Source organism: Hermetia illucens, chromosome 3, assembly GCF_905115235.1.
Source record: "Hermetia illucens chromosome 3, iHerIll2.2.curated.20191125, whole genome shotgun sequence".
Taxonomy (NCBI): domain Eukaryota; kingdom Metazoa; phylum Arthropoda; class Insecta; order Diptera; family Stratiomyidae; genus Hermetia; species Hermetia illucens.
Genome location: NC_051851.1, coordinates 113,541,686 through 113,557,161, shown reverse-complemented (window position 1 = coordinate 113,557,161; position 15,476 = coordinate 113,541,686). Strand labels below are relative to the sequence as shown.

The window sequence follows — 15,476 nt, the reverse complement described above, 5'->3', positions numbered from 1 at the left end:
TTGCATTGTGGCTCTTATTTGGATGGAAGTGGCGAACATTTTGACTCTTTTATTTTTTCAATAAAAACCAGACACTTTTAAAACTTTTACACGCAGCGTCAAGTTTCCGGGCTACCAACTTGTTATTTTCGGATTTTTTGGTTGGATAGGCTCTGGGAGTGAGACCTGTTTGTTATATGTTTTAGTATGGGTCATCTTGGGTCCCAACTCCTTCATTCTTCAGCTAATATTAAAAGTTTCGATACCCGACATAATCATATTCCGCGAAACACCTTTCTTTCAACCCCCACTTAAATCCACACAAAATAGTGGCACCATTGCATGCAAGGAGGTTTACAAACCACACATTTTTACAAAACCTCGGGACTAAAGCTTCGGTTATTTTCGAGTACACAGATATTCAATCAATTTTAATAAGATTTGGTTTCAATCAAAATGTTAAAAATCAGCGCCCGAATTTAAGATCATCTCGGAAAGCGTATATAAGAATGTTCCTATGATTAGTAAAAATTATAGAATATGTATGTTGAGCAACTTAATAAATTTTGATGAATAAATGGGAAGTGTGTTTTTATTTAAGGATCCCACGAGTTTTTTTGGCAGAATATGTCTGTCGAGCCATTGAAGATTAATAAATTACACGATATACTTCCAGTCTGCTTTTATTTTCTGAAATTTTTGGAATAAGTAGTCTTTCGCCTACACACACAATCTTTTCAATAGTTTATCTCATATAAAAAATTACAAAATCACACACCAATTTCACAACCTACATTACATTATTTTACAACAATAATATAAATAGTTCGGAATAGGCTACATTATAGTATTAATGGAATTACATCACATCACTTTCATCTATTGCGCTTGCTAAAAGCGAATAAATATTTCTTAAAAATATAAAGATGTAAGTAATACTTAATGACTAGACCGTAGCATATTAAGATTGTTTATTTACATATGTTAAATATTATCAGGCACACGAGGATTTCTCGCATCTGCTCGGGGGAATCACCTCACGCTGTGCGATGATGTACTTGATTCATCTAATTTTGTGCACATATTTATGCTACATCCTTGCGTGGGCTGTTCAACAATAACTTGCGGCATTGCAGGTGCCCCTGGCAACGATAGTTGGGGCTCAGTACATTTCATTTGAACCAAGAGGGCAGGATTCAATTTAATGGCATCGTCATAGGTTGGAGGTTCTATAATCACTGCTTCATATGCTGGAGGCTTTTCTGTTGTCGGGGTAGGTACTGGAATTACGTGGATTGAATTCTCCTAAAAAGAGCAGAAAAGTCAAGGTAAGATAATATAATATAATATAGTGTAGGTAAAATAATATTTTCTTTTTCGGACTTTCCTACTAAGCACATATTGATGCAACAATACAAATTGATATTGATGCTGATTTGAGGGGCTTTCCACACTTTGACGTTAGAAATACAGTTAACTACCAGCATAGGTAGATTTGTAAGATATAGGCGGTCGAAGGTACTTTTTGAAAGTTACTTCAAAGAAAAATACAATACATACAGTACAATAAACTCGAGGGTTAATACATTCGATCGAATGAAAGACATCATATAACGAAGAACGAATGAAGGACTGTGTGAACAGAGGGCGCAAGTAGCAGTGGTTAGGTCACACATTAAGGAAGGGCCACAATTACGTTGTTGGCTATGCCATGCAGTGGAATTCACTCTCCCAAGATGGCCGACGGGTGCGCCGCCCCAAGGGTAGTGCGATTCCCACCAAGCTTGGTGAGAACTCGTTGTGCTAGGATGAGCTTAAGGGGGTTTTGCAGCCAATTGCTAAGAAATAGTAATAAGCTATTGTTAACTTTATTTGAAAAGATATCGGTATGGAGGGTATTTCGGACCCTAGGCACTATACAGTGGTAGCCTGGTGAACTTTCAAATTTTTCGGTTGGACAGTTTCTGAGAATGGGCCCGTTAAAGAAATGATGATTTTTGACCTCCCGCACTCCCGCCTTTCCAACAAATATCAAAACTTATATCGGCTTCGGAAAGTACTAATTGCGACCTTTCATTTGATACCCCACTATATTTGGTGAAAAAAAATATGAACCCCCCTCTTGCGTGTACGAGGACACCCCCTTGAATTCAACGTAGAATAGTGTTACTCACTATATGCTTGAGCGTTCACAGTTCCCACCTTTACATCAAATTTGGTGTTAATCGCTATAACCGTCTCCGAGAAAAATGTATGTGACGGACAGACAGCCAGACGGACAGATTGTCGGTGGTGTGTATCGTTGCCGATTTCCCAATCGATAGGGTTCTGTGCTGCGAATCAGATGAAGGAATGAAATTAACCAAACGACATGCGGAGTTCCACAAGGTTCCGTCCTAGCGCCACTCTTGTGGATTATTATGTTTAACGGAGTACTGACGCTAGACCTGTGGCTTCCATTGGTTTCGCGGACGATATTGGTGTGACGATTGTTGCACGCCTTCTCGAAAAAGTCGAGCTTTATGCAAATGAAGCAGTCTATGAGATTAAATCTTGGTTAGTGGATGCTGGTATACAGCTCGCAGAACATAAGACGGAAGTAGTATGATACTTATTACTAAGCGGAGAAAGTGCACTTCCATGAAGACCAAAGTTAGAAAGCAAACAATTCATTTCAAGCGGGCCCTTAAGTACTTAGGCGTAAAGATTGCATGTGGAGGGTGCAGCAACCAAGGCATGTAACATCGGAGCGCTGACGCACTGAAAAATACAACAAATAAGAAGGAGATTGGAGCTGCGTATCGCATAAGTGTACTCCGAACATGTTGCGTTTACAGAACAATATCCAATAAAGCAGCTCGTGTGATAGCAGGAATGGTCCCGATTGAGATTCTGGCGAAAGAAAGACAACGACTTTACGATCGAGTGCATCTCATCGGAGAATCTCCTGCCCGTCGGCGACAATTCACATGAACTGAAACTGTCGCGGAATGGCAGGAGAAGTGGGACGAGTCAGAAAAAGACCACTGGACCCACAGAATCATATGGGATATGTGGAAATGGATCGAGCGACCCCACGGCGAGGTAGGTTTCGACCTAACTCAATTCTTGAACGAACACGAAGGCTATCGAGCATATTTGTATCGATTTGGGCGCGATGATTTGGCATATTGCCCAAAGTGCCCAAATACTTCAGAGGAAGCAGAACATGTTTTTTTTTCCATTGCCCGAGATTCGCAGCCCAAAGGGCTGCAACGGAAGCTACAACCGCAGAGTATTTTACACCCAAAATATAATGGAAGCAAAGGGGGGAAGTCCCGCTGGGAGATTGGAAGGAGATGGTTATGGACCGAGGTCGAAAAAGTGATTGCAGCCATCGGTAATCAAAACGAGCGCAATATAAATTCTGATCTAGCCCCACGACTTAATACCAAATGGAAGTCCCGCGGGGAGAGTGGAAGGACAAGGAGGTGGTTTTAGTGGGTAAGAGTCCTACATAATCGTGTGGCAGGAGCCTGCGGTAGCTTTTATGCTTTCCACCTTCCATCGGCAAAAAAGCCAGACAGACAGACAGTAAACCGATTTTAATAAGGTTTTGTTTTCCACAAAACCTTAGAAGCAGCAAAATCACCCTAGATTAGATGCACATACTTCTACGTCTCTGCGTATATCTTTTGATAATTTTTGGATAAAATTATTCCAACCAATTTGAATTAATGAAATTATACAGCTTTGAGAGTGCATTATCCATATTGGAAATGTGCTAATAATCGAAGCAAATACGCAAATCTATTGTGTGCTTGAAAAAGTAAACATTTGATTTTAAAGCCACAGGCATTCTGTGTCTACTTACGTTATCTGCATCTGTGTTTCCGCTAGATGGATTATTGAACCAGCAGCACATAGCCGAGCAAATTAATAGAGCACCACCTATAACGAAAACAAACAATTGTAACAGCTTTGTCATAAAATTCTCAATACTATTGTATCTTACAGATAATACAACTGATACCCAAATATCGTATCGGCAGTCCATAATTCTCTGTAAGTCCTAACCAATTAACAAGTGCCCCACAACACAGGAGAATGATACCGTAACGATAGGGTCGTTGCGATCGTCGCGTGTCCTCAACTGCCATTACTGAAAATATATATGCAATAATAAGCCTTGAGAAGGTGATAATTGGAACGTTACTAATAGAAAGCTAGTAATTTACATGAGAATATTATGTTAGTAAGATTAGAACGACTCTGCAACCTTTGATAAGTTATTTTGCCAATAGATCAATTGCTTAAGTAAAGAACCAAGGCTGATCGAGGACACGCTTACGTATTTACCGCAGTGTGCTTCACGTTTCTATGATATTTTCCGTCTTTTTGTCAAATTGTTCTCACCAGTTCGGCTGATACTTTTCTATTAATGGAACAAAGCAGATATCAGGAAAACCCCATAGTAGTATCTTGAAATGCGCCAGATAACTGAATATTTTTCTGGAAATCATTTAGAAACTTTAAAAGTCTTTCTATGTTATCAACCGATATGTACGTAATAACGCAATTTATTTGTTCAGTGCCCGCTTTGTTTATCGAGAGACACTTTCCTACTTTTATCACCGGCAGAACAATAAAACGGCCTGACAAATAGTCATGTGTGTGTGCACGAGGTGGGAGGTGTGTACTTAACTTTATGTTAATGAATAACTTGATTAACAAAAATCTTACTGGAGTTCTGGGAAAAAAACTGGTTAGAAATTTTCCAAAAAAAAAAAATATTTTCGTTGGGCGTGAATAACATGATGATACGATTCAGAGATAAAGTTGGTAATTCTTCCAGTTGTATATCAAAAAGTTGTTATTTCCGAATTTGCGAAGAACGTGGCATGGGCTAAATAAACCCAACTATTAAAAAGACTTCCGTGACCAATTCTGTATAAAATGTCCCGGCATTAGGCTTATCTACTTTATCGTTTTGGCTTTGTATTGCTGTCTTCACATTGACCAATGTTTTTTTTTGGAAATTTCGGTCCCCAGCCGTCATCTGAAGGCTTCACGTGTTGTTTGCCAGGTTCCCTTGCTACATTGCACTTCTGCATGTAGAGAAGACGTTTGATCGTGTGCCACATAAACTCTCAACTAGAGTCAGAGGAACTCGTGCGCTGAGTTAAATTGGTTTACTCCGATCCGAAGAGTAAAGTTCGACGTATGGCAGGTGTATCAAAACTGCTTCTTGTCTCTGCCTGTTCATCAAGAAAGCGTAATCTGGTCTTTCGATATTCCTCTTTGTTCTTGTTGTGGACACTGCCCCACGGGGGATCTAACGTCCGGCACTCTACACTTTGCCCTATGCAGACGATGTTTTCTTACCGTCTCATAACAAAGCTGATCTCAAGCACCTTGTTCAAAAGTATATATGGATAAAACAGAATTTTTGACGTCCGACCCCAATGAAAGAGGATCTATTAATATCAGTGGCAGCGACGCACACTGGGGCCTTTACAGGGCGCTCGTGCTCAAAACTTCAAAACAATTTTTTTCGTGTTAGAATCTTATTGTAAATAATAAATAATGGGATAAAAGGGTGGATAAACTATAAAAAGACGTAATTTCGCATAATATATATGTATGTAGAACGCAGAAATTTGAAACAATAAAAATGAAAAACGTTAGAGCATTTAACATATTTTTAAAGCTAGGTTTAGTTGTTATGTAAAGTAAAATATTAAGATAAGGATTATTTCAATAAAAAATGATTATAATCAAAAAAAAATAGGAAAAAATAGAAATGTATATTTAATTCCATGTGATTCTTTTTAGAGCCAGTAATAAATTTTGAATCTAATTAAGGACGGAATCATCAGAATCCGTGATTTGAAGGTCTTGTACTGAGGGAGCTGAATTATCCAAGTCCACCGTTAACATATTGTATCACAAACATCCCTATCGAATGATTTCCCTTTAAAGTTGGTAGTTTTCGCAGGTTAGTAATAAAGGGATCAGAAAAAATTAAGAGTCTATTGAAGGTGTCTGTAATATTGTGAAGCCTTGAAGCCTTTTGGCTAAAATATTCCCTGTAGGCCTTAAAATCTTTGTTTCGGGCTTCTTGTGCTTCCTTGCTGAGCTATCCGATTGATAACAATGGGTGCGAAATAATTTCTAGGCTGTGAATTAAAATCTTATGCACAGTCGGACTCGCTAGTTCCGTGCATATAAGCGTATGTATAATTTGGCCGTTCCTAAACAATAAATTTCGTTTATTTATATGGAAACTACTTGAAATTGTTTTTAGAATCATATAAAACCGCCTAATAAGTTCTTTTTCAACTCCAGAGATAGTTGCGGATTCTTCTTCTTCTTCTTTAAAAACTTCCTGACTCCAGGTCCAGGGTTGGTCGATTATTGCGGACATTTTTTTCCTCAATTTTTCTTGAAGGATTTTTTTGTTGTTCTCAACAATATCTTCGGTTCCTTTTGTGATTCGCGAAGATTTAATCGATAATTTATGTTAGTTGCAGTAGAAATTCAAATGCTCTTATCCATGAGTGTAACACTGACCAAACGACAAGAAGCCATCATTGACACTTCTGGATAACATTTGTTGTAAGTTGTTAAAATCTTAAGATCGCATAAATAGCATGGGAGAGAAGATTTAGTCTCACTTAAGGTATTGCATAATTGACCATTACCCATCGTTATTGTTGTGAAGTTCTGATATGAATTTTTGTTTGTACTGGGGATGACTGGAACTACCATCGAAACTCGACTTTAAAAGTAGGGTTAGAGAATCCGAGGATCTAAACTTCTAATGATGTCTTTTTGAGCTGACAGTAGCCGACAGGCAGTATGGTCTAAAATTGATTGTATCGGTACCTCAGCTTCACTTTCTTTTAACGAAATGTTTTTTGGATAACATTTTTATTTTTATTTTTGGACAAGTTTGTAAGGCGGGAATATTTGCTTCGCTTAACTTCGGATTACGTTATATTGTTTTTTGGATAATTCAGCTGTAATTATCATAGACAGGTCATCAGTTACTGGCAAATATTTTGACTTTTGGACATACTTCTTTTATATGTTTTTGAGCAAATCCTGGTAGTTCGGTTACTTTCTTCACCACGTATGCTGCAAATTTTCTACCGCTCGCCCTCAATTGCATTTACATACCATAAGCTAAAACATCCGGGTGATTTTCAACACGCTGCTGTTTTCCTATGTTTCGTCTGCACGCTACTTGCTTGGAAATCTAATAGCGGCTGACCGCAACTACCTCTTGAATGTTGGTTGGTTTAAAGTATTCAGGACCCTTCTAGCCATCTCTTTTCTGTATGGAAAAATCGGTCCTTCTGTCTACATATCCACTTTAATTTCGATTTAAAATTTTTTGAAGTTATGTTGTGCGGATTCAGGCAATTAACTTGTGACGGTACTTTTTGACAAATGACCTTCCAAGCATCTTCAAATGATGTTTGTTTGGTTTGGAAAAATATTTCGCACATTTTCTTCCTTGTCATGGAATCTTGAGTGCAAGAATCATCTAAAATAGAGCAAAACCACTCCACAAATTTTTCACACTAAATTTATTTTTTTCAATTTTTAAATTTTGCGCAAGGGGATTTCACTTTTTCCTTCACATTTAATTTATTTGAACCTTCTATTGTAGCACTACATTGGCGGATTTGAAATCCCCTTGCGCAAAATTGAAATATTCACATTCAAAAATAAAATTCATTGGTCAGATTTGAATGCAAATTTCTCCCTAATTTCGCCATTAAAATGTGTTTTTTGTATTTTAATGTATTACATACCATTACTAGAACTCGCCATAGTAATTTGAAGAAGAACTTGCGAAAGATAGGCAACTGACGAATATTTGCTTGTGCCAGTTCGAATATATGTAATAATTAAGTCTAATACCAACGGGAAATGACAAGGACTAAAAGTGGTGAAAGTAAACCATTGGGACTAAACCCATCTACCTCATGATTTGCCGAAATGTATACATTGTTTCAGTCATATAATAAGTTCAAAATAACGTGAAATTAAAATTGAGGTTTTGAGCGCTATTTTCGAAGAAAAGGCCCCAGTGTGCGACGGGCCCAGCACTGAGAAGTTTAAATATCTAGGATTAATCTTCTCAGTCAATGGTGGATTATGTTATGAAATTGCTTCATGTATCAGCGCTACTTGCATAAAGTCGCGTTCAACAATTGGAGTTCTTTGGAGTCTAGGCATGAATGAACGTACCAAGTCCAAAACTTACCAGAATATTGTTCTTCCTGTCGCCCCCTATGGTTTTGACTACAGACTGACTGTCAAAGACATGTTGCGTTGGACCAGTGGCCAGCGCCATGGTCACAGTTGAAATGAGAAAATCCATGGTCGATGTGGGGTGGCACCGATCGTGGAAATATTGCGAGACGGGCGTCTTCGATGGTATGGAAATGTAATTTGGGCTGACGGAAGTTGATTTGCTAAGATTGATCTGAGCACTGAAGTCGATAGAAAACGACAAACAGGCCAACTGAAATAACGATGACGTGATACGTTAGCTGGTGATATGAGAGCTTCTCGACTCCATCAAAAGTATGGCGAGCAAAATGACGCAAACGTTCAAGACGAGCCGACCCCGCTCTTAACCAGGACCAATGCTGAAGAAGTGGGAGAAAGAATGTTTGATTGCGGTGACACAATGTAGACTACGCATTCTTGTGTCAGTCTGTCAATTAATGATTCTGTACATATACAAATTCACCTTCTTTGCGGTTCTTACGATATAGACCTAAAAATCGTTGTTATCTCAAAATGTCCTTCATTTGAGTTATTACTAAGTTAACGAATTTTCTGAGAATAATATTTTTTCAAACAAAATCACCCACCCGGGCAAAGATAGTTTTGGGAACGATGCTTGTTTAGTTACATTTTTGGATATTTCCCTTTCAAACTCGGAAGAGACAATGACTAGTCGTTCACTCTATTTGCGAATCGTTTATATATAGCATATAGTTACTAATTCTTTAAAGATGTAGAAAGGACGTGTACATCAATGCATATCGCTAAATTACAAATCTTTCGTTTCGTAGCAGAATTGATAGATGGAGGAGTTCACGAAATCATTCGATTTTGTCCTTTCAGTGTCGTATATAGATCTGGAAAGTGACATGTGTGATTGGAGTTTCATTTGGATAACATTCGTTATGGATGAACTTTTTGCTGCGCAATGCCAGTGATCCTAATAGGTATTACAAATTGCTTCTCATTTCCACGATAATTTGAAAATTTTTACATAGTCACGGTCAAGATTGATTCGTTTCTGGTTTCAGACATAAGCTCCGGGACCGGATTACCATGCAATTTGATAAAGTGCATTGGGTACACAACAGCAGGATAAAACTGAAAGATGGATGAATATTGGACAAAAACTGTATTGAAAAACGCTCGACAGCATCAGTTAGATAGACTTTGCATTGCTCTTTCGTTTACTAGCACACCGATAAATGTTTCCCTTGCTTTGGACCTGGTATACTATGTGTTATTATATGTGACTGGTGGTATGAATTGAGTGATGAATTGCGGGCTGTAAAATTCATTGGGACAGTTAATGCGATTTTAATTATATGCAAGACCGTATCCATAACCTTGTTCAACACTACTAAAGAAAGGATGTTTTATAAATATTAGTTTGTGGATTGTCGGAAGTTCTTTACTTTGATAAAAACTGATTCATATATGTAGATTGCGAGCAAAACTTGTGCGACTTTTAAGTATGAATTTTCCACATAAAAATCAGGGGATGAAGCAATGAGGACGAAATAAAAAAAGTTAATAATTTATAAACTCAGGAAAGAGCTGGGTTAAGGTACGTTATATGTGCATATATAAATATACTGGCCATAATGGCCACAACATACCCATCTATTATTCTACTCACTAAGCTGAGATTATCAAACCGGGACCAACTGAAATGTTAATTAATTCGCTGGTTTACCATTGCTAAATAAAATGTTCCAGTCCTCTTCGGATCAGATTTCTGCTATATCATAGGGAAAGGACAAGACTGAATAAGGCATAGTACGGGAGTAGATGTAGAGTGTGCACTTCTGTTTATGAAACTAGTGCGGTTTTCAAACAAACTCTATGTTAACCTTTTGTGTATGAATATTGATTGTTCACTTGAATTACAGTAGAAGTTTGAGCTTTACCTGAATTTAGAGTTCATAATAAAATATGACGTCAACAATTTGTTTGAAAAGGAAAATACCCCTATTTAGCACACTGAGTGATCTAGAGGTGAATACAATTTGCCGGTTTATTTTGTATCCTTTTTTAAACAAGTTTTTCAGGAAAAAATTAGGCACTTGATAATGTATGTATGTATGAGGGTAGAACTAGGCCGCAAAAATGCCCCGAATTTGTTCAAAATTGCTCTATATATAGACTGTGAGGCCTATTTACATTAATAGTCGAAAAACATTTAAAGGAGACAGCATATAGGAACATATGTAAATAGTATAAGGTGAAACCACTGTAAGGGTAATTTCTCGAGAAAATGTTATGGTTAATTAAGATTGGGTACTACTTTCTCCAATTCCACTGTGAGTGCTTTGTAACCTAGACATCTTCGTTTATTCATAAAATTTGGTAAGAAATGTACTTTGAGGACAAAATTATATGAATCCGACTGGCTGAAGAAGAAGAGTTTCTTATTTAAAATGTGGATTACCCTTCTTCAATATTCATCTCATTCGATGGTGGCATCGGCTCCTCTGGAGCAGATTCGCCACTTTTATCAATTGAAATCTTCGTCTGATTGGAGTCGAACGGTCCTTAAATCATTAGTTAGGTTGTCGTTTCGATCAACTTAGAGGTTGAGGGCAATTTTTGTTAACAACCCACCAGCACCCAGCGGATAATCCTGGTCACTTCGTTCCATAGTTACCTGCATAAAATGGCAGCTTATAGCACGATGATCCACCGTCTTCTAACAATCCCACTCACAGATTAAGAATGCGAGAGTGAAAGACACTACATTATGGACACTGCAAGGACAGATAGATACGATGATCAGGATACATGCACGAAGAATAGAACGTAGAACCTCACTATTCTGTACAGCCAACAATCGACTTTTACCGCAATAAAAAGATCAAGCCACCATCTCGAATCTGTCCAAGCATATAAAACGCACATTAAAAAGATTCGACATAAACTGGTGGAATCAAGTCGTATCTACCAAGTAAGAAAAATGAACCAGCTGGACGCCTACGAAAGTTAATTCATTGGTAAACAGGCGGGAGACACTCGATTGAATTCCGATCTAGGCAAATGCTATTCACCGTTATTTAAAAAACTTATAAAAAAATCTTCTTCTTTCAGGATATACAAATAAGTCTTTCAAATATAATTAAATATTTCTTTTTTTCAGGATTTAGATATAAGTCATTTTAAAAAGTAATTTAGCCATATAATTATTTAGAATAATATTATAGATTAGTATCAAAATAGTTAATAAACCCACTGACGAGCAGACTTGTTAGCATTGCTGAAGGGAACAAGTGGTTGCCGAAATATCGATATTTGCAAGACCAATAAATAACACTAGCGAATGGAAAAAGCAAGTTTTAATTATTTCAAATAACTTAATCTCTAGAAATACTGCGTAAATTATACTCAGATACTGAAAGTTGTTCAATGTATGCACTTTAAGTTCATATAATGATCTTTAAGAATGTTTCGAAGTTTTCTTACAAAAAAAACCTCTTGTAAATGACAAATTTTTTTGTGCAACAAGTGGGAATAATTCCTTACGGGTTGTGGTGGTTGGTCAGGGTATTGAAGTGTGTTAGAACACTTCATCCAAAACCATAACTATAGTACACTGTAGGAGGCAATGTGGTCAGCATTGCGCTCGCCCGAGATTATTACCTTGACCTGACTCAGGTACTCATTTACAGGTAAGTCTACTGGTATCCGACGTCAAATCATGATACAAATCTGACTGCCACGAGTGAGATTTGAACCGCGACCTTTCGCACGACGGCCTTGTGCTCTAACCACGCAGCTATCCGGACACCGTGACTAAAGAAAGGGATGGTTAACTGAAATGTAGTAAATCAATCCTTCGACTTCTGTAACAACCCTATCTGGTATTAGCTGGTTTGATGGCTCAGAGTACAAAATTGGCGAGTCCAGAACAATTACTTACTCGTGGATAGCGAGAAAAACAGAGAACCTGTATGCAACTATGAGTAATATTTAGGAGCAAAGATAAGGGCAACAGCGGGATGTTTTACAGAATGATGTCGGAATATTTTATCTTGTACCATAAATATTCTACCATTATGATAACCAAAAAGACGACTCATTTAACGATATAAATTTCACCCAGTTATGTTTTTCAAAACCAACTTGCCGATCCATTTTCCCTGGTATTTTGTATTCATACTTCGTACTTCTCCGTTTTTGCCAATATTTATTTCGATCTTTTTTGGGTGTTTAATCAGGAAACTTTTTGAATTGAGCACCCATATTTTCCTGATTCTACGAAACTGGCACTATAAAACAAATTGAAGCAAACATTTAAAGTCAAACTTTCAAACTTCGACCTCCAGTCACGATAACATAACCCAAAGTCTACCTAAATCTTACCAGTATTGACTCGTACGTCACTGTAAGTTAAATTATCAGTTATCGCAATAGGAGACATCCGCCGATTCTGCGGAGCACCTGCACACATATTCTTGGAGAATGTCCTGCTTTCATGCACAGCATGGAACTGCACCTTATGGCCTATCGAATGTATGCGAATTTAGAAGTTAGTGACGTTTTGAAATTTCTGTCGGTTCCAAGTTAACGACATATTATGGTTGAGGCAAGCATTCTACAACCATCTAAGGGCACAATAGTTGAAGCTTATTCGTCACAATGGTCTGATGAGATAATTTTTAAGCTAAGAAAGTTTGTGTGGATCATCTGCTTGACTGAAACTGTGACAAAAGGGATGCTCCCAATTATACGACGTTCAGGAAGTTCACCCTACAAATGGAGTGCGAAAAGTAAGGTTGCAAGAAAAGGTACATACATATGTATAATATATCAGCGAGCAGAATTTATACCTTGACGAAAGCATATTTAGATGGAAAGATTTTTTGAAATAAAGTGGAACTAACTTGTACATAATAATCAGGAAGATAAGAACGTCCATTTTTATTCTTTAAGAAGCCCTCCCTACCCTACTTGGGAGCAGTTTAGTTGGGAGAATAAATCCGTACATATAGTATGTATCTATGTGCAAGATGATATCGTCTTAGGATTATAGTAAGGGTTAGGACTTTGAGCGCTGGATAGCAAAGTAATTTCGCAATTTTTAACTAAATTATATGCATACTTGGTATATGCATATGTACATACAAATTGTAAAAGGTATATATACACATATGTAGATGCCATCAGAGTCTAAAATGGATTTTCCAAACTTGACTCACTTGCTTCACAGGAAAACAGCATCAAGCAAAATAATATTTCACAGCATCAAAACACACCAATGGTGTCATGGTTTCTTAGATACCCTATGAGTCATCACCGTAAATCCCTGTAGAGACCGGTGTACTTGCATCGGTTTAGAAACGCGCAAAATGTTTTTGTTTACGCCAATTTATCAACGTCAATAATGGGAAACAAGTGGGAATAATATTACTGAGATTGGAAAACAATAATTTCATAGCAAAGACCGAATGAGACCAGTTAATAAACCAATTGATTAAGCAGTGAGCAGAGCAGTCGTGTGTCAGCTGAGGGTAGTTAATACGTACCGTGGGTTTCCCTTGCACCACTGGCAATTGTGAACATTATTGCGTCTCGTTGCGCCGTCTTGGAACTGAAGCTTTCGCGGGTCGCAAATCTTTACACAGAGAACTTAATATGCAGCAACTCAGGCAGTCGAATTATCCACTAGTCCTGGGGAGTCCGTAAGTTTTCTAACAGGTATTATATAGCACAGCACAAGTAATTGTTATAACACCTATTTTCCACAAAATCGTTCTGACTCACAGCACTATTTCACAAAACTCTACAAACGTTTATAGCACGACTTATGCATAAGATCAAGGCTGAATCAGATCCACGCGTACGTGAGAATCGAACTGTCTTCAGTCGAGCTGGTGATCTATCTGACTGCGAGCGGAAAGTGGTAACTCGCAATTATAAGATAAGATGAACTTTATCATGTCAAATAAAAATTCCGCACATGGGTAATGTGCGGAAGAATTGCACTAAAAATAACGCTCCACAAAACCTGCCTTCGCGGGCAGTTCCTTCTAGATTACAACGTGGAGCTTATATTCCGTACAGAGCAAATATTAGCTTGACCGTAAAACGCAGCCTATGTATTGCACGTACATAGGTGATATTAGAAATGCGGTTCTCGTTACGGGCTGCAGTTGCGACAGCGATAATGAAAAGGTAAGCACTGAACTCTAAAAGCGTTAAAGCGACTCTATATTGAGGTGGATGTTCAGGTGCGCTTTCTTCAAGCGCCCAATACTACGTCGAGTTTCGTCACTAGTGGAAAGGTGAACCAGTGTATCTGATTTTGAGATTTTGAGGTTCGAACAGGTTTCTAGTTACCGCTCCACGCCGTTTTACTTGCCTCCAAAGTCAAGTAGCAACACAATCATATGTTCATACAAGCTACTGCCACGCAGCTTCAGCGATTGCTCATCTGTGTACCGAGATCATTATTGCTAATAATAGATAACTACTTAGAATTCGGATCGTGGTTGTTTCTATATTAGTTTTATTTTGGGAACAACGGCAGAATAAATACAAGAGCGGAGTTATTGCGTAGCTGCGCATCGATTGCGAAAAAGTTTCCTTTTACGAAATTAGGGAATCCTCGACTGCGGTAGGTCAATGAATTGCCGAAAGTGGTTTCGCTACAGCCTCTCGGAAGTAACAATCGGAAATATGTATTCCCCTGCATTACAATAGGAAACCAAAGGGTGTACTCGTACATACATACTTTTTCGAAGGATTTTTCCCTTCAACCACCAGCTACAGATTTCTTCAGAAGTTATCCATACATTCCCAAATTTGCCAAAATGTCATCATTTACTTTGTGACGTATTCTTTGCGTTCGTACATATGATCGGATTTTATCTCATTGCGGTGCCGTGATGTTTATTAAAATTTATTAGAAAAATAACAGGCACTTTCTCATGATTTGATAACGATGCTGACTAGCACCAAGGAAAAAGCATTCTTGTACATGGTATTGGCCTTCAAGGGGTTTGTATATTTTTGAATATATGGATGTACATAGTTTGTTTTGTTCAGTTTATTATTAGATTCCACAACAACAAGTATGCATTGTACATAAGTGCCCATATCTGAATGGTATTTTTAATTTTAGTTCATTATCAGCGTTACATTTCTCATTCAGTCTGGAATTTATTACACCTTGGAATAGTTTTCTATTTGTACACATATATATACTTGCATGACAT

The 15,476-nt window shown here is 37.8% G+C and overlaps 1 protein-coding gene across 7 annotated transcripts in view; it reads right to left on the bottom strand.

Annotated features, from left to right (window-relative positions):
- Positions 1-646: 646 nt before the first annotated feature.
- The window catches only part of LOC119651260, a 90,955-nt gene continuing 76,125 nt past the window's right edge, over positions 647-15,476 (bottom strand). The window contains exons 1-4 of one of the 7 annotated variants that reach the window (XM_038054754.1): positions 13,785-13,923; positions 3,974-4,120; positions 3,833-3,909; positions 647-1,284 (exon numbers count right to left, since the gene is read on the bottom strand). In XM_038054754.1, the coding sequence (XP_037910682.1) occupies positions 1,012-1,284; positions 3,833-3,909; positions 3,974-4,120; positions 13,785-13,821 (534 nt within the window). In that variant the 5' untranslated portion in view covers positions 13,822-13,923 and the 3' untranslated portion in view covers positions 647-1,011. Of the gene's footprint in view, positions 1,285-3,832; positions 3,910-3,973; positions 4,121-4,196; positions 4,516-13,784; positions 13,924-15,476 lie in introns of those variants that run through there. The other 6 variants (XM_038054761.1, XM_038054757.1, XM_038054759.1 and 3 more) reach the window with 6 other exon arrangements.